This window comes from Muscardinus avellanarius (genome assembly GCF_963383645.1).
Source record: "Muscardinus avellanarius genome assembly, chromosome: 4".
Taxonomy (NCBI): Eukaryota; Metazoa; Chordata; class Mammalia; order Rodentia; family Gliridae; genus Muscardinus; species Muscardinus avellanarius.
The window spans coordinates 131,393,589-131,417,391 of record NC_137789.1 but is presented as its reverse complement, the minus strand read 5'-3'; the positions used below and the strand labels follow the sequence as shown (position 1 = coordinate 131,417,391).

The 23,803-nt window shown below is 36.0% G+C and overlaps 1 protein-coding gene across 3 annotated transcripts in view; it reads left to right on the top strand.

The window, feature by feature from the left end:
• Positions 1–23,803, top strand: part of HPSE2 (heparanase 2 (inactive)) — a gene marked incomplete at both ends in the record, with an annotated part of 666,883 nt that overhangs the window by 427,759 nt on the left and 215,321 nt on the right. For all 3 annotated transcript variants that reach the window (XM_080694401.1, XM_080694400.1, XM_080694399.1), the window contains one exon: positions 16,157–16,204. In XM_080694401.1, coding sequence (XP_080550527.1) covers positions 16,157–16,204 — 48 coding nt within the window. The remainder of the gene's footprint in view (positions 1–16,156; positions 16,205–23,803) is intronic.

Genomic DNA, 23,803 nt, shown 5'->3' with positions numbered 1-23,803 from the left:
AAACTCAACCAAAAGACTACTATAGCTTATTACCCAATTCAGCAAAGTAGCAGGAATAAAAATCAACCTAAAGAAATCAGTAGCTTTTCTAGTTGCCAATTATACATCCACAGAGAAAGAAATACAGAAGACAATTCCATTCACAATAACATCAAAACCAATGAAATACCTAGGAATAAACCTAACCAAAGATCTCTACAATTAAAATTGTAAAACATTAAAGAAAGAAATTGAAGATGACCTTGGAAGATGAAAATATCTCCCTTGCTCTTGGATAGGATGAATAAATACCATCAAGGGTCCATTCTAGCAAAAGTGATCTACAGAATGAATGCAATTCCTATCAAAATACTAATGTCATTTTTAATAGAACTAGAAAAATCAGTCATAAATTTCACATGGAGAAACAAAACACCCAGAATATCCAAAGCAATTCTAAGCAATAAGAACCATGCAGAAGGCATCACAATTACTGACTTCATATTATTCTATAGAGCTATAGTAATAAACAGCATGGTGTTGGCACAAAATACAGGCATTCTGGACAATGGAACAGAATAGAAAGAAAAACAAAAACAGAAAAACAAATCAGTTATAATCATTTGATCTTCAACAAAGGGACCAAAAACATATGCTAGAAAAAAGACTGCCTTTTCAACAAATGGTGCTGAAAAACTGGCTATCTATTTGTAGAAAAATGGAACTAAATCTTTACCTCTCAACATGCATAAGAATGAACTTGTAATGGAAGTTAGACCCGAGACTGTGAAGGTATTAGAGAAGGGCATAGGTTCAATACTCCAACATATAGGCACAGGAAGAAACTTCTTCAACAAGACCCTCAAAACCTAATATATTAAAATAAGGATTAATAAGTGGGATGGCATCAAACCAAAAAGATCTGCTAATCAAATAAAACCATCAAGAGTCTTAAGGAGAACCTACAGAATGGGAGATTTTTACCATTTATTCCTCTGACAGAAGAATAATATGTAGAATATAGAAAGAACTTAAAAGACTTTATACTAGAACAACAAATAACCCAATCAAGAAATGGGCAACTGAACTGAATAGAAACTTCACAAAAGAATGATACAAATGGCCAACAGATACATGAAGAAAAAGTTCAACATAATTAGCAATCAGGGAGATGCAAATCAAAACTACACTGAGATTCCCCATAACCCCAATCAGAATGGCAATTATAAAGAAGTCAAATAAAATAAATGATGATGAGGATGTAGAGAAATAGGACCTCTTCTACACTGTTGGTGGGATAGCAAACTAGTTGAGCTGCTATGGAGATCAGTGTGTAGAGTTCTTAGAAAACTGGTAATGTATCCACCATATGATCCAGTTATATCACTATGGCATATCTTTCCAAAGGAAACCACAGAACTACAGTAGTATATGCACACCCATGTTTATAGCAGCACAATTTGCAATAGCCAAACTATGGAACTAACCTATGTGTCCATAACAAATGAATGGATTACAAAACTATGGGAAATACACACAATGGAATTTACTCAGCAATAAAGAAGAACAGAATTATATCACTTGCAATAAAATGGAAGGACCTGGAGATCATTATGTTAAGTGAGATCAGCCAATCACAGAGAATGAAAGGTCATATATTTTCTCTAATATGTGTAGGATGAGGAGTAATTGGGATATAAGATGGACTCTAGATAATGGAGGAGAAACCTCAGTGGTGCCAGGGAAGAGATATAAGGGTAGAGGAGGTGGAAGACTGAGGTTCATTAATGGAAATACTACCGTTGACTATGTGTATACATGTGAATATGCCAATGTCAATCTTGGTACTCTATATTGAGTGGGAGGGAGAATGGGGAAGTGGCGGAGGACCCACCAAGCACTGTGTGCATCCATGTCATTGTCAACATGATTTACATCATGATGTGAGATGCACCAAGAAAAGCACAAAAATATTTTTAAAAACTAGATAAAAAATAGAATGTGAACAGATAACACAAAGAATGGGAGAAAATATTTGTAAGTCATATGTCTGATAAGGGACTTGTATCTAAAATATGTATAAAGAGCTCTTACAGTTCAGTAGTAAAAAGACAACGGGATGAAGAGGTGCATAGAAGGGATTTGAACAAACGTATTTCCTAAGAATATATACAAATAGCACATGAATAGATATTTAGCATCATTAGTTAATAAGGAAATGCAAATCAAAACCACAGTGAAATACCACTTTACACCAACTATAACCAAAAAAACATAGCATGAAGAGAGCATATAGAGAAATTGGAACCCTCATAACATTGCTGGTGGGAATATAATATGGTGCAGTTGATTTGGAAAGCGGTCCAGTAGTTGCTCAAAAGGTTAATCATAACTACCATATAACCGAACAACTTCACTCCTAAGTACTTATCAAAGAGAAATTTTTAAAAGGTTCACACAAAACACTTATACACAAATATTTATAGCAGTATTATTTATAATAGTAAAAATGGAAATCCATCATCTGATGAATGGAAATAAAATGTGGTATATTCATACAATAGAATATTATTAGATAATAAAAAATGAAATTCCAATATGTTACAATTATTATTATAACTGACAGAAGCCAGTCACTAAAGGCTTTACATTGTATGATTCTTTTTATATGAAACGTCCAAAACAGGAAAAACTACAGGGACAAAAATTAGATTCATAGTTGCTTAGTTTGAATGAAGATTGTAAGGAAATGAGGTGTGACTGATAATGGGTATAGAATTTCTTTTTATAATAGTGAATATTCTAGGGTTAGAGTAGGTTAATGAGTGCACAACTCTGTAAATGTAATTAAAACTTTTGAAGCCAAGTATGGTGGCACATGCTTGTAATCCCAGCATTTGGGAGGCTGAGACAAGAGGATCTTTGTTCTTGGGCAGCCTCAGATACTTAGTGAGTTCCTTTGCAACTCAGTGAGACCCTTTTTCAAAATAAAGAATTAAAAAAGGGCTGGGGGTGTAGCTAAGAGGTAGAATGCCCTTGGGGTTCCATCCCCAGTACCGAAAAAACAAAAACTTTTGAATTGAACATGTATATGGATGAATTGCATTATATATAAATTACATATTTAAAAAAAATTTTATTGGTGCATTGTAGTCATACATCTTAATGGAGTATAAGATGGTAGAGGCATATGTGCACACATCATCCAATTAGCTCTTACTCAATCCCCACACCATTCCCTTTCCCATTCCTCCTCATATTTGGCTTAATGATTTACTTGTCAATGTACATCATGTACATTAGGGAATTTCCCTCTTCCCTCCTCCCATCCCCCTCAGTTAGGTTGCCTTATTTCCTTATCTATAGTTTCTCTTTCTTTGTCTAGAGTTCCCCCTATGACCCTTTTTCTCCCTAGCTTCCACATATGAGGGAGAACATTCAATGTATTATTTTTTGTGATTGACTAATCTCATTATTACACTTTTCCTGTAAATGGTGTAATTGTGTTCTTCTTTATGGCTGAGTAAAATTTCATTCTGCACAAATTCTATATTTTTGTAATGCATTCATCTGTTGATGGACATCTTGGCTGCTTTCATAGTTCAGCAGTTGTGAATTGTGTGGCTATGAACATAGATATACATGCATTAGTTTGAAAATTTGGTTTCCATTCTTTTGAGTAGATACCCAGAAATGGTATTGCTGAATCATGTGGTAGGTTAGTTTCCATTCTTCTGAAGACCCTCCATACTGTTTTCCAAAGTGGTTGCATTAATTTGCAATCCCACCAACAATGTATTAGAGTTCCCACTTCTCCATATCCTTGCCAGCATTTGTTGTTGTTTGTATTTTGAATGATTGCCATTCTAGTTGGAGTTAGGTGAAATCTCAGGGTAGTTTTGATTTGCATCTCTCTGATTTCTAATGTTGAGAATTTTTTCATGCATTTATTGGACATTTGAATTTCTTTTTTGTGTGAAGTGTCTATTTAGTTTACTTGCCCATTTTTTGATTGGGTTATTTGTTTTCTAAGTGGTGAGTTTCTTGAGTTCTCTGTATATTCTAGATATTAGTCTTCTATCAGACTATAAATATCAACTATAAATAGTTGGAAAAATTCTTTCCCATTCTGTTGGCTCTCAGTTGAGGTTCTTGATAGTTTTTTTTTCTGTATAGGAGAGATTCAGGTTAATGTAATCCTATGTATTGATCCACCTTTTAGTTTCTTGTGCCTTTGGGTTTTTTTTTTAGAAAGGTTTTACCTGTGCCTATGTGTTACAGTGTTGGACCTATGCCCTCTTCAAGGAGTTTCAAAGTCTCTGGTATAATTTTCAAATCTGTGATCCATCTCAAATTGACACTTGTGCAGGTTGGGAAAGTGGGGTTCATTTACATTTTTCTGCATCTGGTTAACCAGTTTTGCCAACACCAGTTTGAAGAGGCTATCTTTTTTCCAGTGTATGTTTTTGGCCCCTTGGTCAGAAATCAATTGTTTGTAAGTGTGCAGATTTGTTTCTGAGTCTTCTATTCTGTTTTATGGGTCTATGTATCTTTTTTTATACCAGTACCATGCTGTTTTTATTACTATGACTTTGTAGTATAGTTTGAAGTCAGGTATTGTGATGCCTCCTGCATGGTTTTTGTTGCTGAAAACTACTTTGGCTATTCTTGTTTGTTTGTTTGTTTGTTTGTTTGTTTGTTTTGTTGTTGTTGTTGTTCCAAATGAATTTAAGGACTGATTTTTCTATGTCTGTGAGGAATGATCTTGGTAATTTAATGGGTATTGCATTGAATCTGTAGATCACTTTTGGAAGTATGGCCATTTTGATGATATTTATTCTACCAATACATGAACATGGAAGATCTTTCCATCTTCTAAGATCTTCTATTTCTTTTTTCAGTGTTTTATAATTTTCTTTGTAGAGGTCTTTTACCTCATTGGCTGAGTTTATTCCTAATTACTTTAATTATTGTGGGGCATCCTTAATGGAAGTGTTTTCTATAAATTATATCTTCAAAAGCTAGTAAGAATTTAATAAAATTACTGGAGGAAGATAATCTGGGTATGTTGGCATGCACCTGTAATCCTAGTACTTGGGTGGTTAAGACAGGAGGATCATAATTTTGAAGACAGCCTTAGCAACTTAACAAGACTCTATTTCAAAATAAAAAATAAAATAGGCCTGGGGGCATAGCTCAGAGGTAAAAATACACCTAGGTTCAATCTTCGGTACCGCAGACACATACACAAAAGAATTAGACAATTGTGAGAAAAAAATCGAGAAAATGTTCCAGAGAACTTTAGACAAAGATAGAAAATTTGAGATCAACTATTACTGTCATATATGATCAATTAAGGTTTACACAGAAGCTATCTTGAAAAAGACCTAGATTCAGAAATGAGGAAGAAAATATAGTTACAGAAAGAAAACCTATGAACCTTAACAATTTGAAAGTAAAGGGACAGTTGATAGAAAATAGATGGTAGAAAAGGAGAGAAGAAATAAAACATGGAAGGCTGATATACTCATGTTAAATAGGGTGATTCAGAAATTACTGAATGACTTCTGGTAGCATATCCTTAGCTGTGTTCTGGGAAATATCAGTTCTGCTAGATATTAACATTATATGGAGGTGAAAATTTTAAAAATTTTATGGTCAAGTATGTTTGAAAAATACTGGGATCCACACATTTACTGAAATATTTATAGCACTTTTAATATATTAGTTTACATCCTGAATCTCAAGTGAATTTGGAGAGCAGAATTTTCTATATTTATTTGACCACAGGGTCTGATTCTCAGAGCAAGCTCATCTTGAAGAGTAATATTACTGGTGAGACCAAGAAGGAGCGTGGTAGAAGACAAACATGAAGAGTTGGGGCAGTGGCCACAAGATTCACTGTAGAGCCTTGTGGAACACAGTAAGGAAACTGAACTGTATTCCAGGAGCAATAGAAAATTGTCAAAAAGTCTTCAGCAAATGATTGACACCTTAAGAATAAAAAATAAAAGTTTTTCCTACATGTTACAGAGTGCGAGTAGAGCATTCTGTGTTAGAATAGAAAGCTAGCTAGCTGGACGTGGTGGTGCACACTTGTAATCCCCGTGCTTGGGAGGCAAAGACAGGAGGATCACGCAGGTTCGAAGCCAGCTGCGCTGGCTTAAGAGACCCTGTTTCCAAATACAAGTATAAAATAGGTCTGGGAGTATAGCGTGAGGTAGAAGGGTTTCCAGGAACCCCAGTACCACCAAAAAATAAAAAAATAAAAAAAGAATAGAAAGCTAGCTAAAACTTTTTGCTTCTGTGTTCGCCCAGAGCTTTGAAAAACATTCAGTTTGAGCAAAGGGAATAGACAGAATGAGGAAGCAAATAATGGTCTCAACAAGTGCTGTGTGTTGCATGGACAACAAACAAGAAATAGAAAAAAAATTCTTTTTTATATGCATAATTCCTATCTTTGGTAATATATAAGTACCAGTATTCTACTAAGTGTCCAATGCTGACTTACAGACTCCACATTTTATTCAGAGCACAGATAGTTCTGAAGGCCATAGTAGTGGAAAAGGGTATAAATTCATTTTATTACTATTAGATAGATATGTTTTCATTATGATTTTTGTGAGTCCTGTACATTTTTAACTTCTTGGGTCTCTTTCCTTAAATTCATACCAAAAATTATATTTTATGATTTCACTTGTATAAAGATGGATACATCAAAACATGTTCTTCCAGTTAAAGCTTAATTCAATTGTTTTCTTCTGATTTTAACCTCACACCCTAAAAGTATTGTGGGACCCTAGAAATTTGGTCTGTTGTGTCTAATGGAGAAGCCAGCCCTCCTGTGCCTGTCAGGAGAAGAGTGAGACTTGGTAATGAGAATTAAAAGGATAAAAGATAATTTTGGATATTTATTTTCTGTCATTTCCACTCTGGACATCATTCTCCTTATAGAGGTATAGTAATTGTTTCTGAGAACTCTTTCAGCTCTAACCATATTGAATTCTAATACACTTAGTTTGGCACACACCTTCCCAATTAATTTCTCATTATATAACAACATCCTTCTGTTTTCTCTTGTGAGTCAGTATAGCAGGATGGTGAAAACTAAGTCTCCTGGAATTAGATGAGACCACAGTATATCCTATCTGGGCAATTTTGAGGAATTTTGAAAATTCTAAAACTTCTCTTTCTTCATCTTGTAAAATGGGTTTAATGAACTTTTTTGCAAGTTTGTGGTGAAAATGAATAAGATTATGAATTGAAAATGCTTAGGACGTTCCTGGTACATGTTAACATCCAAAGAAATGATAGCCACAATTGTTAAAGAGCATATATTTTAAAGTTGAAGAGACTTAGTTTGGTTTTTGTTTTTTTGTTTTGCATATGACTCTGGTGTAGGTTCTGAGCAGTTCAGAGACTTGGTGAGGAAGGAAACTAGGAAGATTAGCTACAATAACATGTCAGTGCAATGAGAATGATCACAGCTCTGCTTCCTGCCTGAAAACCTGTTTATGCCACATTCTTGCCTGGAGTGGAAAGATGCACAGCTGGGGACAATTTGGTGCACACAGTAATTATCACAATGTTATTCCTAATAATCGTTCTGTTTTATTTCAACTGTGAAAGTGTTGTATGACTTCACCAAACTACAAGAGGAAAAAAAGAGAATAATATATTCCTCCTAGTTCATAAGAAGAGACTTTATATCTCTTTGGCTCAAAAAAGAGACCAACGCTGTTCAGTGCTCATTATCAGGAAGGTCCTGGCTACTGCACAGACCTGCTCCCTAGCTGAGAACTATGTTAAAGACGAGTTACTTCTAAACTTACTTTTACTTTAAAAAGTTTCTTTCTGGAAAGGAGCTCTTTCCTGACTGGAGAAGCAGCCTATTTCCTTACCAAAACTTAAGCTTAGTCTCTGCATGTAATATCAGAAAAATCACTCTGGGATGGGAGTTAGAACATTCAAGAAGGAAGCTGAAGTCCTGGAACGTAGACTTAGATTTGGTATATTCCTCCCTACTTTCTTTTTTTCTGTTATTTCTCTCATTTTCCTGTTTTATCCCTTATAACTCTACTTTCTCCTCCAAGAATGCTCTAACTTTACAGGTGCTGCCAAGATTAGAATTGGATGAGGGTGTAATTCGTGATTCTCCAACATTCGAGGCACCTAGAGGAATTATTTTAAATGTAGCATAATTTTTAGGAACCAGCTCGGTCATGCCAAACTAGACTGTGTGGAAACGGGATGCAGGGGGAGATGGTTATAGACAGAAGCATGAGAATCACTAAGAAATGCAGGTCTTTTCTTTATTTTACAGTTTGAGGAATGCCAACACAAAACTGTTAAGGTCACAAGTGAGAAAAGGAAAAGGAAATTCAGGTTTATTGAGTGTCAACAGTGTACCATGAATGGCCCTTGTTCCTTCATGTATATTTTATTGTTAATCTTCACAATATCTTTGGGGAATAGATGCTGTTCTCTCCATATGAAATGTTCCAGGGAGGTTAAACACTTGCTCAAGGGGCACATGACTAGTGAGTGGTAGAGCCAGCTCTCAAACCTAGAAATCTTACCTCTAGACCCATTTTCTTTCTACTCTGTGGTACTGTTTTCCTCAATCTTCATCTCTCAACTAAGTCAGTCAAGAATACAATATAAAACACACTTCTTTTTTACCGGAGGCCTACAGTGTTCATGTTCAAACAGTCAGCTTCTTATTGGGGCTCTAGCTTTTGAAAAGTTTAATTTTCTGTGTAAAAGTCACTGTGACATTCTGATGCATTTTTCTCCTTCCCATTAGGCTCCACAGCCAGGGAAAATTATATCAAGTAAGTTATAGCCTTCTTTGCTTGACTACAAGCCTTCACAACTTCCTCAGCAGCTTATGGGACTGTCAAGCCACGTGAATCACAATGTTTCTCTAAATAGCCCTTTCTGGCTCCAACTAGAGCTTTCTAGATAGAGTTCAACATCTTCCCTCATCACCCCATTGTCTGCCTTTTTTTCTAATCAAGCAAACCCGTTTGTTCTCCTCTGTTATTCTCTAAAATCTGCCTCTGTCTTTTTCCAAACATTGCCCCACAACCTCCTTCCTCCCAACTCCCCTACTGGCAGCAAGTTGGCTTCATCTGGAAAGCCAGCGCCAAGTAACAATGTCTGGCACCTTATCTTGGGAAGGATTCTTAGACCAACTTTCAGACAGGTGAGGGAGTATTAATGTCTACTACTAGGATCTTCCATAGGCTCAGGCAAAGGAGCAGCACCCCACAGACTACAAACCTGCCATCTCTAATGACAAAGGCCTTGGAGTCCAAATTGGGTCTAAGTCCCAACTCTGCATCCCATTACCTGTTTGTTTGTTTGTTTGTTTGTTTTTTAGTACAGTTTCTTCACCTATAAACTGAAAGGGATAGTACCAACTTATAGGGTTGTTAAACTGTTACCAACTATCTGTCAGTCAGTAAATGGTAGCTCACATATTTTTTCCTTTCTTTGTTCAAAGTCATCCTTAAATTAAACCTCCTGTATGTGACTACTATTGACATGAAAGATTAGTCTCAACCATCTCAAATCCTATATATTAAAGACTATAAATTTATCAAGTGAAGGGAAATATAATCTTTCAAAGTGAAGCCTAAATAGAGATCTAAACTAGCCATTAAAGTCAATAAACATAATATATCTTTGCTATTATCAGTCTACCTCCAGTGTGATATTATATGTGAATAGGGTGAGAAGGGGAGAGGCAGAGAGTAATGGAAGATAGAGGGAAGAAATATTGAAAGGAGGAAGGGAAGAAGAGAAACACAAAGAGAGCTGCCAATATTTCATTTGTTCTATGCATCACCTACTTTTGCTCAGAATATAATTAGCCATGATAAAGTAAGTGGCATTGAGCCAAATGGAAGATGTCCCCAAATTTGCAGTTTATCTAGAGTTTGGCTTGGCTTACTGTAATCCAAGACAAATAATCATTTCACAAGTTCCTGGGCTTTGGGGTAGAATGATTGTCATAGCTTTACTCATGCTAGTTACATAATAAAAGATTCTTTTTGTGAACATGAAAAGTCAGGCTGCTGTACTTTTATTAAAGTATATATTCATTTAGACATCTAGTTCTCTGTAAAGGATTTATCCTCTTTCCTGGGAGCAAAATTCAGAATCCAGTTTTTAGGGTTGTACTTATGGTACAGAAATAGAAATCAAACCCTAAAGACCATGAATAAAGATGGTCTTTATTATAAGAGAGAGTTGTGATATGCCCTGGGAGAGAAGGCTCAACAATATTTCAGATACGTCATATGTGCAGGTGGATAACAAAGGAAAGAAATTCTCCCAGATTTGGAGTCCCCTGGGGAAAGAAAGGAACTCTCAGGAAGAAAGGGGATATTTTGTTCTTTTCTATAACAGCAGACCGGCTCCAATGGGAAAGCCCCCCAGATACTGAGATGTTTGCCTGGCACTGGCCACTTTCTTCTGATACAGGTCCCTGTCCCCCCTTCTCTCCATTGCACTACTTTGTATGAGTAGAGGTCAGCATGAGGGCAAATACTCCTTCTTCTCTGAGAGTATTACAGATCTTTACAATCATAATTTGTGTATGGAAACATCCAATCTTGGAAAACCAAGATCTTCCCTTTTGACAGTATCCACATCCTGGGTCACCTTTAAGTTGAACATTCATAGACCTAAATGAAGAGATTATAATGGAAGTGGGTGGTTGTAAATCCTTAGATAACACCAAACCTAAGCAGAAATTCACTTTCCTAGTAGTATTTCACTCCTGGCAGAACTATTCTCTGTGAATGTTATTCTACCTCTAGTATTACTTTGCTGAGCATTTTCAGTTGTGTTGAAGTTATTCATTTATGTGTTTCTGAGAAGCAGGCAGAATTAGAGAACAGAAAAATTGATCAGTGTTAGATTTAAGCAAAGAAAATTATGATCTTTTTGAACTTGTCTAATGTATTGGCAATGTAGATATATAAACAGAGGATAGAAATATAGATACAGAGTAGATATTGAAAGCAGTAATCTTCATGAAAGGATTATGGAGGTGGGGATAATACTACCAAATCATTTATTATAATACCTCTTCCTTGGAATTTTGTCTAATCAATTTCCTTTATATGTATTAGTTCTGTGGTTGGTTTCCCTTTATCTAGTTTTTAAAAATATATTCAAAGATTTATTTTTTTATTAGTGCATTGAAGTCATACATCTTAATGGGGTACAAGATGTTAGAGGCATACATGCACATATCACTCATTTAGCCCTTCCCAAGTCCCACCCCATTCTCTTCCCCCTCCCTCCTGATTTTTGGCTGAGTGATTTCTTAAACATAATATGTGCACCTATTATGAGTTTTTTATACTACTCAAAAAACAAAGGTGTGCCAGGCGTGGTGGCACACACGTGTAAACCCAGCATTTGGGAAGCTTAGACAGGAGGATCTCCATTCGCAGACATCCTCAGCTGCTTAGTGAGGCCCTTTGCAACTCAGTAAGACCTTGTTTCCAAACAAGGAATAAAAAAATAGGGCTGGGGGTATACCTCAGGGGTAGAATGCCCCTGGATTCCATCCCAAGTAACACACACACACACACACACACACACACACACACACACACACAGAGAAAAACAACCAACAAATGTGTCTTTTGCCATCTTGGTAGGATTTAGAGATGAATATTTTGCTTGACATTACTTGCAAATTTGATTTTTTTCTCTTGAGAATAAATGTAGAAATCCTTTTATATTATTAGTTTCATCATTTTTCTAAGAAGGAAAAAGGTAGAATATAGCTTATAGAAATTTTTAATGGCCACATATTTAATAATGATGTTCCTCAGTTAACTTCAACAACTTTCTATTGCTTTAATATCATACTGAAGTTAAAAGATCCATAATTTGTTTTAAAATATCAAACATTTAGGGGATTAAATATTTCTAAAACTACAATTAAACTAAACTGTATTTGCCTATTTTGGTTTCTTATACAAAATAAATTATCAAGACTGACTTTAATTTATTTTCCAAATAGACAATGAATCACATGGCCTCACTAAAAATACTTCAAATTTTTATATACTAAATTCTTTTTCATGCAATAAATTCCTAACTATAAATCTTAAAATAAATCTATTGTGTTTCATAGATTTCCTTAGGAATGTGTTAATAATTATCACTTTTACAGTATATTTTAACATGTAAGAGCAAATAAATGTCTATTCATTATTTCAGTGTTTATTAATTTTCTTACTTTCTTCCAGAGGAAGATTATAATGACTTTGCAAAGTTTCAAAAATATATACTGGAATTTTTAATTAGAATTATTTAAACCTGCTGGGCGTGGTGGTGCACACTTGTAATCCCTGCGCTTGGGGAGGCTGAAACAGGAGGATTGCGCAGGTCAAAGCCAGCCTCAACTATTCAATGAGGCTCTCAGCAACTTAGTGAGACGATTTTCAAATAAAATATAAGATAGGTCTGTAAGTGTAGCCTGGAGATAGAAGGCCCCTGGGTTCCATCCCTAGTACCACCAAAAAAAAGGAAAGAAAGAAAGAAAGAAAGAAAGAAAGATTTAAACCCATAAATTAGTTTCCCATAATTATTCTTAGGAAGAATAATTAGTTTCTTCTGTAGAGTGATGGTAGATATTTTTCTGTATTTTATTTTAAAATGATTATCTGTAGCCAGGTGTGGTGATGCATGCTTGTAATCCCCATGCTTGGGAGGCAGAAACAGGAAGATCGTGCAGGTTTGAAGCCCCTTGCTGGCTTAAGAGACCCTGTTTCCAAATAAAAATATAAAATAGGTCTGGGAGTATAATTTGGAGGTAGAAGGGTTCCATCCCCAGTACCACCAAAAAAAAAAAAAAGATTATCTGTAAACTATCTGATATTCCATTTGTGGGGTAAAACATTTTATATTTAAGTATAGATTTTATAAATTGTATGTGATGGATGTGAGGTATGGGTGTAAACAGAAAAAAATTAACACAACTTTAAATCTTATTAAGTATAGTTTTCTAGCTATTTTATGTTACTTTGATAATTGAATATTTTAAAGGACCTAAAACAAAATAATGCATATGAGGATCTCCAAATTATATTACCGTGAGGAAATAGTTTCTAATTTCCAACATACAAAATTAGATACGGTTTGGATTGCCTGTCCAGAACAGACAAGCAGGGAATTAAGTTTTGTCCTTATTTTTTGTGAATACACAGCTGTTATTGCCAATGACTACATTTATTTCAAGTTCTTTGAGACATATTTGAGAGCATTAGAATATATTCACCCATATCAGCATCGAAAGTGCTCTGATGACTTCCTCATGTTCCACAATTGTGTTACTGCAGTTATATTTTGGCATTATCTCTTTCTCTAACACACCAACAGTTTTCCTTAATTGCATCTTTTTTTTTCATTCCCACATTTCAAAGCCTCCCATATCTCTGTACTTATATCTTGCCAGTTAAGCTATACTAGTAACTTTCATCTTTATTATAGCAGAGTGATTTTCCTAAAACTCAAATCTGATCCTGACACTCCTTTGGTTATGTTTAATCACAGTATAAATCCAACAAATATGCTTGGAGGATGAGCTAGTTGTATCTCATAGTATTTTGGGGGGTGCTAGTCATACAATGATAAGTAGGAGCTATACTTGCATCTTGTTGTTAAGGGATAAGGCCATACTTGTTAGCATCACAGCCACCTGACCTGCCACTGCCTTACTCGTTCTCAGATATCCAGTCTCACAGGACCCAAGAACACAGCTCACCTTGACTCATCCTTTTTTTATTAATTCCATCCTTTGACTGGGCTGCTCCTCATGGCAAAATCCTACCCTCCAATGTCAGATTCAGCATCATGTGTGAGAATGAAGCTTTTCTTAGTCTGAATCCCTTCTTCTAATACTATACAAGGTGAACCTGACTGCTCTCTTGACTGCAGTCCCACAGCATTAATTTGGACCCATAAAACAACACACAGAAACATTTCCTATATATGGTTTCCTGGGCTTCTCTGTAGTTTTCCTGTTGCAGGGGTTCTGAGTCAGTCACTTTTTGATACCTGCATTTAGCACATTGCCTTACAATTTAATACTGAAGTACTCAAGTCTTTGAGGAAAAGCCAACAAGCAGTGAGGGTACTCTGGCCATTTATCCTTTTTTTGAAAAGTGTTTTTTCAAACATGTAGAAGCATTTTTAGCTTTTTATTTCCAAAAGGGGAATCCTAAACCAGGTGTGGTGGCTTACCTATAATTTCAGTATTTGGGAGGGAGGACTCATAGGTTTTAGCAAACCTCCGCAACTTACAGAAACCCTCAGCAACTTATAGACTCTGTTTCAAAATAAAAAATAAAAAGGGATGGGGTGTAGCTTGGAGGTGAATGTTCCTAGATTTAATCACTACTACCAAAGAAAAACAACAACAAAAGGGGGAGCCTAGGTGAAGGGGCAGAAGCAGTGAGGCAGTGGAGCTACTCTCCTCAAATCAAAAGAGAGTTCCCTGGACTGGGGAAATGAGATGAGGGGAGACAAAGAGAAATGCATGTATCTAAAAAGCAGTACCTTGCTTCCCAAGGATTGCTGCTCCTCATGGAGAGCAGGATGACCCTATATACCCCAGCTGTGTCTGCTGTCTGGGAGATGTTCCTTCTCTAACCAGTAAGGAGGCTGAATCATCTGTATATGGGATCAGTAATACCCATATCACCAGGCAAAGCAATTTTGAGAAATATAAGAACTTGCACATGAATGACTAGTACTGAGTATTCAGTAAATGTTATATTCCCATCAACCTACATTGACATTTTGGCCCTTCCTATTAAACCAATTTCATTACTGGGTCACGCTTATGATCCATTTCCCGCATTCTTGCAATTGACTGCTGAATGGCATGTAGAAAAAAAAGCAAAACCATGCAGACAAGAGCCCAGGTAGGGTCACCATGGTGGCTTCACCTTCCTCCTCCTTCCCCTCCTCCTACCTGTTTTACCCCTTCCTTCCCAGCCCCTTCCTTTTCTTCTCCTTTTATGAACTGAATTTGCTGCTAACCAAAAGTCCTGGTAATCTATCCCATTGCCTCCTCTCATCCACCCTACAGAGAAACTCAGTCCCTTCCACTATCACAGCAAAGCAGAAACTGTCTGGGTGGCTCATAGCAATCCTGTTGTCTGCACAACTACTTGGTGAAATTATGCTGGGCTAGAGCAGGGATAGTGGTTTCCAGACAAAACATTGTCTCCTTCCCTGTTGGAAGAGTTCTTTGGTTATAAAGTACTATTAGATTGTTTCCTTTGAAGAAAAGTTCCACTCCTGAGTCTCTGGGCTAAAGAACTGAGCTGTTCTCTTTGATTTCCTGTGTCTGGGTTGTAACTCTTTCAAAGAGTAATACTAGCCCTCACAGCACATGGCCTCAGAACATGTGGATGGGGAGAAGGAGGTAGGAAGAAATTGAGTTATTCACAGACATGTGATTGATGATACCCTGTAGCATCTGTGAGTCCCAGATGTATCTTCCTGGCCCTTTGGTTCTCCTGACACCTCCAAGAACACAGGGCAATGGGAAACTGCTAGCAAGGATTTTCTTTGTGCTTAGGTGCCCAGAACCAGGCTTGGTTTTCCTCTAGAGCTGAGCATACTTGTCAGAGGACACTCATTTCTCTACATAGTTGCTCCAGAAGTGGATAGGTTTCTCTTTGTGGTGTTCAGACTTCTACACACAGAAAGTCATGAAAGCCCTTCACTGGGGCATATTTTATGATACCTTGTAGTTTCATAAACAAACTGAGTTTCCCCATGCTTTCTCTGGGAAGTGAGGCTACAGCTTTTCAAGGGCATCTATTGTGGTATCATCCTTGGGAAATGTTATTGTTTGTTTCCTAGCAAAGAACAGATTTCTTAGCAAATTGAAAAGGGCACAAATAACTGTTAATTATAGGAAAGCAAATGTGAGAACCATCAGGCTTGGGCTCGAGAAAACACATATAGTATTGGGTTTTTTATTTCTAAGTGGTGAGGGGCATGAGGAGCTGTAATTATGGTTACCTTAACTTTCTTTATATTAAACCTTTAATAGCTATGGGTGGACCATAATTATGTCTGTGGATCCTCTCAGAGAGCACAGCACTACTTTTTTTTTCTCTATTCCTTACAGATTCATGAAGGTGGCAGGAAGCACAGTGGATGCAGTTACCTGGCAACAGTAGGTATTCATCACTTTTGCTCTTATTTGTTATGAAAGATAATTATCTGTGACCAAGTTCATAGCTGACATTTAAGAAAAAAATCCTTTGAGAAAAAAATGAAGATTAACCAAAAGTTAATTTGTCAGAATTATGGTACATACTTTCTCATAGTATTATAATTTTGTTTTATTATTTTCAAAACACAAAGGAAAGGTATCTCATGAAAGTTAGAAGAAATACCACCATAATAGTGGAAAGAGATTGAGAGAGAGAGAAGAGGAGGGAAAGAGGAGATGTGGGGAAGGAGCAGATCATGCACAAGTGAATGTATCACTGGTAATCGATCATTCATAAGGAGGGAGTACTGGAAGGAAAGGGGAAACGCAGGAAAGTAAACAGACCAAATAATGGCATAGACATATATAAATGTCACTATAAATTTTGCTTTCATGTGAGAGTACAGTGTACCAATAAAAATTATAAAAAAACCACCAACCAAAATTTTAAAAATCCCCAAAACACAAACACATTTTGGAGAGTTCAACTATTATGTACAATTTTAATTTGTCATGAGTGAGAGGTAATGAAGATCTAAGTATGCCAACATTTCCCAATTGACTCTTATTTGGGAATAAATTTCATGATGTAAAAGAGGAAATTGTTTTTGTTTTCAATATATCTTGTGAAAATAGAAGCACTTTATTATATTGATGCTGTAGAGTTAATTAATGTTAAGCTATTCACTAATATGATTTTAATACCAAGAGAATGCCGCAACTTTAAGAGATAAGCCTCAGCATACCCCCAAAGAAGCTTACAGTGACAAAGACCTGTTACCCCAAAGGTAACTTGGCTTTTAGGATAATTACCTGACATATTAGTTTAAATAGACTTTAAATCTCTTTATGGTTTTAAGCTAGAATATCCAGCATTGTGCTATAGTGTCTTGCCAATTTCATACTGGAAACCTTCTCTGTTTTGTAAGAAATCTATTCTACTGCATCTCAGTGCTCTTTCACCTAATATGGTTTTCCCAGCTCAGGCATTTGCATTCCCATTCTAGACTCTGCTAGCCCTGTCATTCTCAGTTACCCCCTCACTAAGAGCATGTACTCTTCTTGTCTGTCCTGTTTTAAGTGGATCACACTATCCATTGAGAATTCATGACAGGTGCAAAAGAAAGAGCAATTCTTAATTAAAATATACCCAATCCAGGTGTGGTGACACACACTTATAATCCCAGCATTTGAGAGGCTGAGACCAGAGGATCATGGTTCGCGGACAGCCTCAGCTTCTTAGTGAGGCCCTTCGCAACTTAGACCCTGTTTCAAAGAATAAAAATAGGGCAGGGGCTATAGCTCAGAGGTAGACTGTCCCTGGGTTCCAGCACACACACACACACACACACACACACACACACACACACACACTATAGTATATATACTATATATATATACATACACTATATATATACTTAATATATATATATATATATATATATATATATATATACCCAAAAGATTTTTGTTTTTTGGTAATCTATAACTTTAGTTATAATGGGGGATATTTTAGTCTATATTTATACTCTTAGTTTATCTGAATAGTAAGTTTCAAAATTTTTTCATAAATTCTTAGCCTTCTTTAACTTGTTTATATGAGTCATAGATTAAGGATCTTAAAACCCCTTGTTTAAAACTCCAAAGTGTTGCTACATATTGAGACCAAAAATTGCCTTCTGATGTCTTCTTTTAAGTCTCATTTTACTTTCCATCTGATTAGAGATGCCTTCTCTGATGATCCTAATCCCAAACAGGTCCCATTTCATTTTTATTAGTTATTTGTTTTTGTAGCACTTATAATAATTTAAATTATTTTATCATAACTTATTTTTGTAATTTGTTTTTCTCTTCCACTAGAATGGAACTTACTTGACTTGTCAAGTGCTTATTTAGAAAATTTTTTTCTTAGGCATTTATATTTGAAAAATAACAATGACAATAATAATAATGTGCCAGAAACCATTCTAGAACTTTGTATGCCATGCCATATCTGATTCTCACTGCAATCAAGTGAAGTAGGGGCTATATTATTTCTATTTTTCTATAATTTAGAGGAAGTTTTCAAAAATCCAAAAATTTCAAAGAAAGCAATCAGTCCAAGGGCTATTGACTTGACTTTTATTGCTTTGATAATAAGACAGTATCTTTTTGCTAGAATCCTGTTCAGCATCCTCACCAATGACTGTATGGATAATGTAGAATAAAGGCTAAAGCTTAACAAATTTATTGGATTTGCAGGGAGAAATAATGAGATTATTGGATAAGAATGGATGATTTCAATCATCATGCCTGACAGGGAAGGATTAAAGAAAGCTTTTCTCTTGTTCAAGTATTCCATCTGCTACAAATGGAATGAAGTGAAATATATATGGAGTACACTTTTAAAACCTATCTGTTGCTGGGTGTGGTGACATATGCTTGTAATCCCATGCTTGGGAGGCTGAGACAGAAGGCTTGGGAAGGTTTGAAGCCAGCCTCAGCTACTTAGTGAGGGTTTCAGCAACTTAGACCCTGTTTCCAAATAAAATATAAAATAGTTCTGGGAGTATAACCTGGAGGTAGAAAGCCGTTGGGTTCCATCCTCAGTACCCCCCCACAAATGTATCTGTTTAAGCCAGGTATGGTGGGGCAAGCTTTTTAATCCCAGTGCTTGGGAGGCTGAGATAGGAGGATCACAGGTTTGTGGCCAGCTTCCGCTATTTAGTGAGAACCTCTACAACTTAGTGAGACTCTGCTTCAAAACAAAGAATAAAAAAAGGACTGAGTGTTTAGTTCAGAGGTAGAATGCCCCTGAGTTCAATCCCCAGTACCACACACACACACACCAAAAAAATATTATTGGCTACTAAAAATATTAGCATTATTTCAAAATAAATATCACATGCATGCAACTATGTCAAAAAACCCTAACCCCCAAACAAAAAACAGGAAGAGGGTTATGTTTATTTTGGTGTCAGGATCAACACACATTTAGGGGACAAGTAGCACCTGGAATCTTCTCTTTGTCAATCCCAACCTTATTTTTCAGTCCAGACTTAAATATTCATTGAAGAATTCCAGGAAATCTTAGCTAGGAGGACTCAGTGAAAATTGAATTCTAATGCTATGTTTCTTCAACCCTGAGAAAATCTGAGGTGAAGACTGCTTAATAATACAAAGGAAATCAAGAGTTGTTGTCAGAAAAATGGAGGAAACTAACAGAATTTGTGATTTTTCACGTGATAAATGTATATATACATAGCAAAAAATTAATTCAGTGTTAGGATATGGAGATTAGAGACTGAACAATCATAACCCTGACTTTGCAGTCATGAGTAAATGGATTTCTGTCATTTGACTGTTTTAATTTGGAAGCTCATACTCTTGAATATTCTATATTTTGAGGAGCAAGATATATAACTATCATTGGTTCTGTCCACCAGTTCATGTAAGAAACCCAACAAGAATTAATGAGATGAAGTTCTCGTTATAAATATAATGGAATGGCTTGTATTAGAATCACTCTCTTATAGATATCAATGAAAAAAATTTGGACATTTACTTAAAAAAAAAGAAACAAAAATGTGCCAGGTGTGGTGGCGCATGTTTGTAATCCTTGCACTTGGGAGGCGGAGACAGGAGGATCGCGCAGGTTCAAATCCAGTCTCACTGGCTTAAGAGACCCTGTTTCCAAATAAAAATATAAAAATGGGTCTGGGAGTGTAGCCCGGAGTTAGAAGGATTTCCAGGAATCCTAGTACCACCGAAAAAAACCCAAAACCAAAAAACAACAACAAAAAAACACAAAAAATGTAAAACACTAGAGAGTAACCAAAAGGAAGTAGAAGCTAAAGGAAGATATTCAATCCTTGAAAGAAGTAAATGGTACTAGATGGGAGCTACACTTAAGCATAACTTTTGCTATTAACCATTAACTATCCATGCATGGTAAAGTAACCAGAACTCAAACAGAAATACATGGTTGTATTGGTTTGAGGTGTCAGAAGGAGTCAAAGGCTAGAACTTCAGAGTGGAAATCTCATAAGAAAGGAACTACAGAGGAACCATGCTAAATATGCATATGAACTTGCCTCAAAACTTTGATCCCTAAATGCATATATTTATGAGAGACTCCAAAGCCTGATGAAAAGCAACAGCTAGAAAGCTAAAAAAGTTGAATAGGGATTGGAATTTGAAACTCTCAAATTTAGAGGGGGTTGTCAAGTATTTTGTTCTTTCTAATGAAACCTAGAAGAGTTATAACTTAGGGGTAAAGTCTGTATCCTAAGACTAAGAGTTTGCCCTAAGACTGAAGTATAACTAAAAGAGACTTTCCCCAAATATAAACTGACATCTCCATATGGGCAAGATGATCAGTCATTCCTTCAACCTCCTGATAGGTTCAGAACCAACACGCTCTGTCTCTGGAGTACATATTCCAGTAAGCAATTTTAAAAAGTACTAGACATGTACAGAAACAGAAAAATGTAAACCATGGTCAAGAGAATAAGCAATGAATAAAATCCTGAGGTGATCTAGATATTGGAATTAACTGACAAAGATTTTTAAAAAGCAACTGTAAATATTCAGACTAACTGGAAATGGCCATACTGAGTTATTACATGTGGAATATCAGCAATGAAATGCACACCATAAAAGCCTCTAATGACCACGATTCTACTCTACTTCTATGAGGTTACCTTTTTTAGCTTCCACACATTAGTGAGAACATATAGTATTTTCCTTTCTGTGACTGACTCAAGTTCGTAGCATATTGTTCTCTACCCTTACCCAGGTAGCCCCAAATGACAGAATGTCATTTTTTTATGGATGGGTAATATTCCATTAATAAAATACTCATTAAATGAAAATGAAATGGAGACATTTTTTATAAATGAAAGCTAGTAAATTTATGATACAAAAAATACTAAAGCTCTTCGGACAGAAAGAAAATAACAGAAAAAAATAAATTCTTAAAAATAACAAAGAACAGCCAGGTGTGGTGGTGCATGCTTGTAATCCCAGCATTCGGGAGGCTGAGACTGGAGGATCACGGTTCATGGACAGCCTCAACTATTTAGTGAGGCCCTCTGCAACTCAGTGAGGCCCTGTTAAAAAAAAAAAAGAAAGAAAGAAAAAAATTGGGCAGGGGGTGTAGCTCAGAGGTCAAATGCCCCTGGGTTCCATCCCCAAACCCACAAAAATAATAATAACAAAGAGCATTGGAAATGATTTGTGGTTAAACAAAAAAAACTATTTTTCACTTAAATTATTTTAGAAAACAACACACTTGCCAGGTGCAATGGCATACACCTGTAATTGCAGCTACTAAGGACTAAGGCAAGATTGCAACTTAAGCCCAGCCTGGGGAACTCAGTAAGACATTGTCCCAAAAAAATAAATAAAAAAGGGCTGAGGATATAGCTCAGTGGTAGAGCTCCCTAGGTTCAGTCCCCAGTGCTGCAAAGCAACAACAATAAAAAGTAAATACAAAATCTAGTACAAAAATATAAATTGTATTGTGTGGTTTATAACATATATAGATATAAAAATATATGGCAAGAATGCCGTGAAGGATGGGGAATGGAAGAGGCAATCAATGCAATTATACTGTTGCAAGACTCTTTTTACATAGAGTAGTTTAATATTTCCTGTAAGAAGACTGTATTATTAAGGGTGAAAATTATATTCTTGGAGAAATAACTTAAAACATGCTGACAAAAGATATAGTTAAAAACCATATTGGAATTAAAGTGGAATACTAATATATAGTTAATTAGAATCAAAAATTAGAAAAGAAGGAACATAATGACAAAATAAATGAAAAAAGAAAGTACAAATCAAATAGCAAAATGATAGACCTAACCACAACCACATTAATAATTATATTAAGCCTAATCATCCTAAACAGATAATTAAAAAGTAAATATTATCAGATTGGATGCTATAAAATACCCAACTATATTCTACCTACAAGAGATACATTTAAAGATATGTACATTGACAAACTAAATGTAAAAGAATGTAAATTATATACCCTGCAAGCAATGATAATAAAAACCTAATTATGCTGTATTGAAATTAGACAAAATAGATACAAAAAGGAGTGTTTCTAAAGAAGAAGAGACTATTTATAGTGTTAAAAGCATAAGTTCATAAGTAATACATAATATTATAAATGTATATATCTGTGACAGGCAGAATAATGGTCCCCTCCAAGATGTCTACATGCTAATCTCCAGAACCTGTAAATGTTTCATTACATCTAAAAGGAAGTAAAGTTGCAGATGGAATTTAGACTGCTAATCAGCTGAACTAAAGTATGCAGCGTATGCTGGTTTATCTAGTTGAACCCCATTATAACCAAAAGAATAAAAAGAGAGCAGAAAAGTGATGGTATAGAGAGATTCAACTTTAGAAGAGGAAGAAGAAATTGAAAGGCTGCTGAACTTGAGATGAGGGAGAATGTGGACAGCCTTTAGAAGCTGGAAAAGGCAAGGGCATGGATTCTTCCTTAGTACATTCAAAGGAAAATACCCCTCCCAGTACTCTGATTTTTCTCCCAGTGAGACCCGCATTGATTTTTAACCTATAGAACTAGAAGAATATAACACTTTACACTGCTATGATGATTTGTTTAGAGCAGCAATGCAAAATTCATACAGTACCTCATAACAGAAATTCAAATACACCTCAAACCTAACAGAACCAAAGGGAGAAAAATAGACATAACTGCTATCATACTTGGTGTCTCAGTCAGCATTCTCTTTGCTATAATCCAAAACAACTCACCACACAATTTAGGGGAAGAAAGATTTTTGCACACAGCTTTTGAAGATTTAGAAGTTCAGTCCATGTAACCCCAGATCTTCAGAGATCAGGGCATGGCCACAGGAAACAGAGAGAGGGAGAGCATAAGAATCTGCTCTCAAGTCATGGAGGCTAGAAGCAGAGATAAAACAGGGGGCAGGGAGATCATATATAATCCCAAAGCCAAAACCCCAGAGACCCCTTGTTAGCAACCAAGCCCCACTTCCAACATTGCTACCTTGTTTCTATAAATACTCGGGGAGCATTCTAAATCCAAATTATTACATGCCACCCTGCCCACCTACACCTGATGGTCACCTCATAATGTGATATGCATTTAATCAATCTCTAAGAGTTCTTATAGTCTTAACCATTCCAGCATCACTCAAAAATTCAAAGTCTAAAGTTTCCTCATACTCAAGGTAAACTCTTGGCTGTGAACATATGTAAAAAACAAAAAAATCAAGTTACATACAACCAATGTACAGTGGCACAAAGTAAGCATTTGCATTCCAAAAGGGAGGCATAGGAGCATAGAAAGAAGTAATGGAACAAAATGGTATCAAAACCCAGCAGGGCAAGCATTTGTTCCTACAGCTCTACTTCCAGCATCCAGGGCACAGGATGATGAGCCCCACCCATGGCCTGATTGATTGCAATCAGTGGCATACTGGTTCTTCTAGCCTGTCTCCATGGCTTGCAACTTATAGCTTACAGCTTTATTTTATATTCATTCCACCTTTCTGTTATCTTATCTAAAGCTTGGTG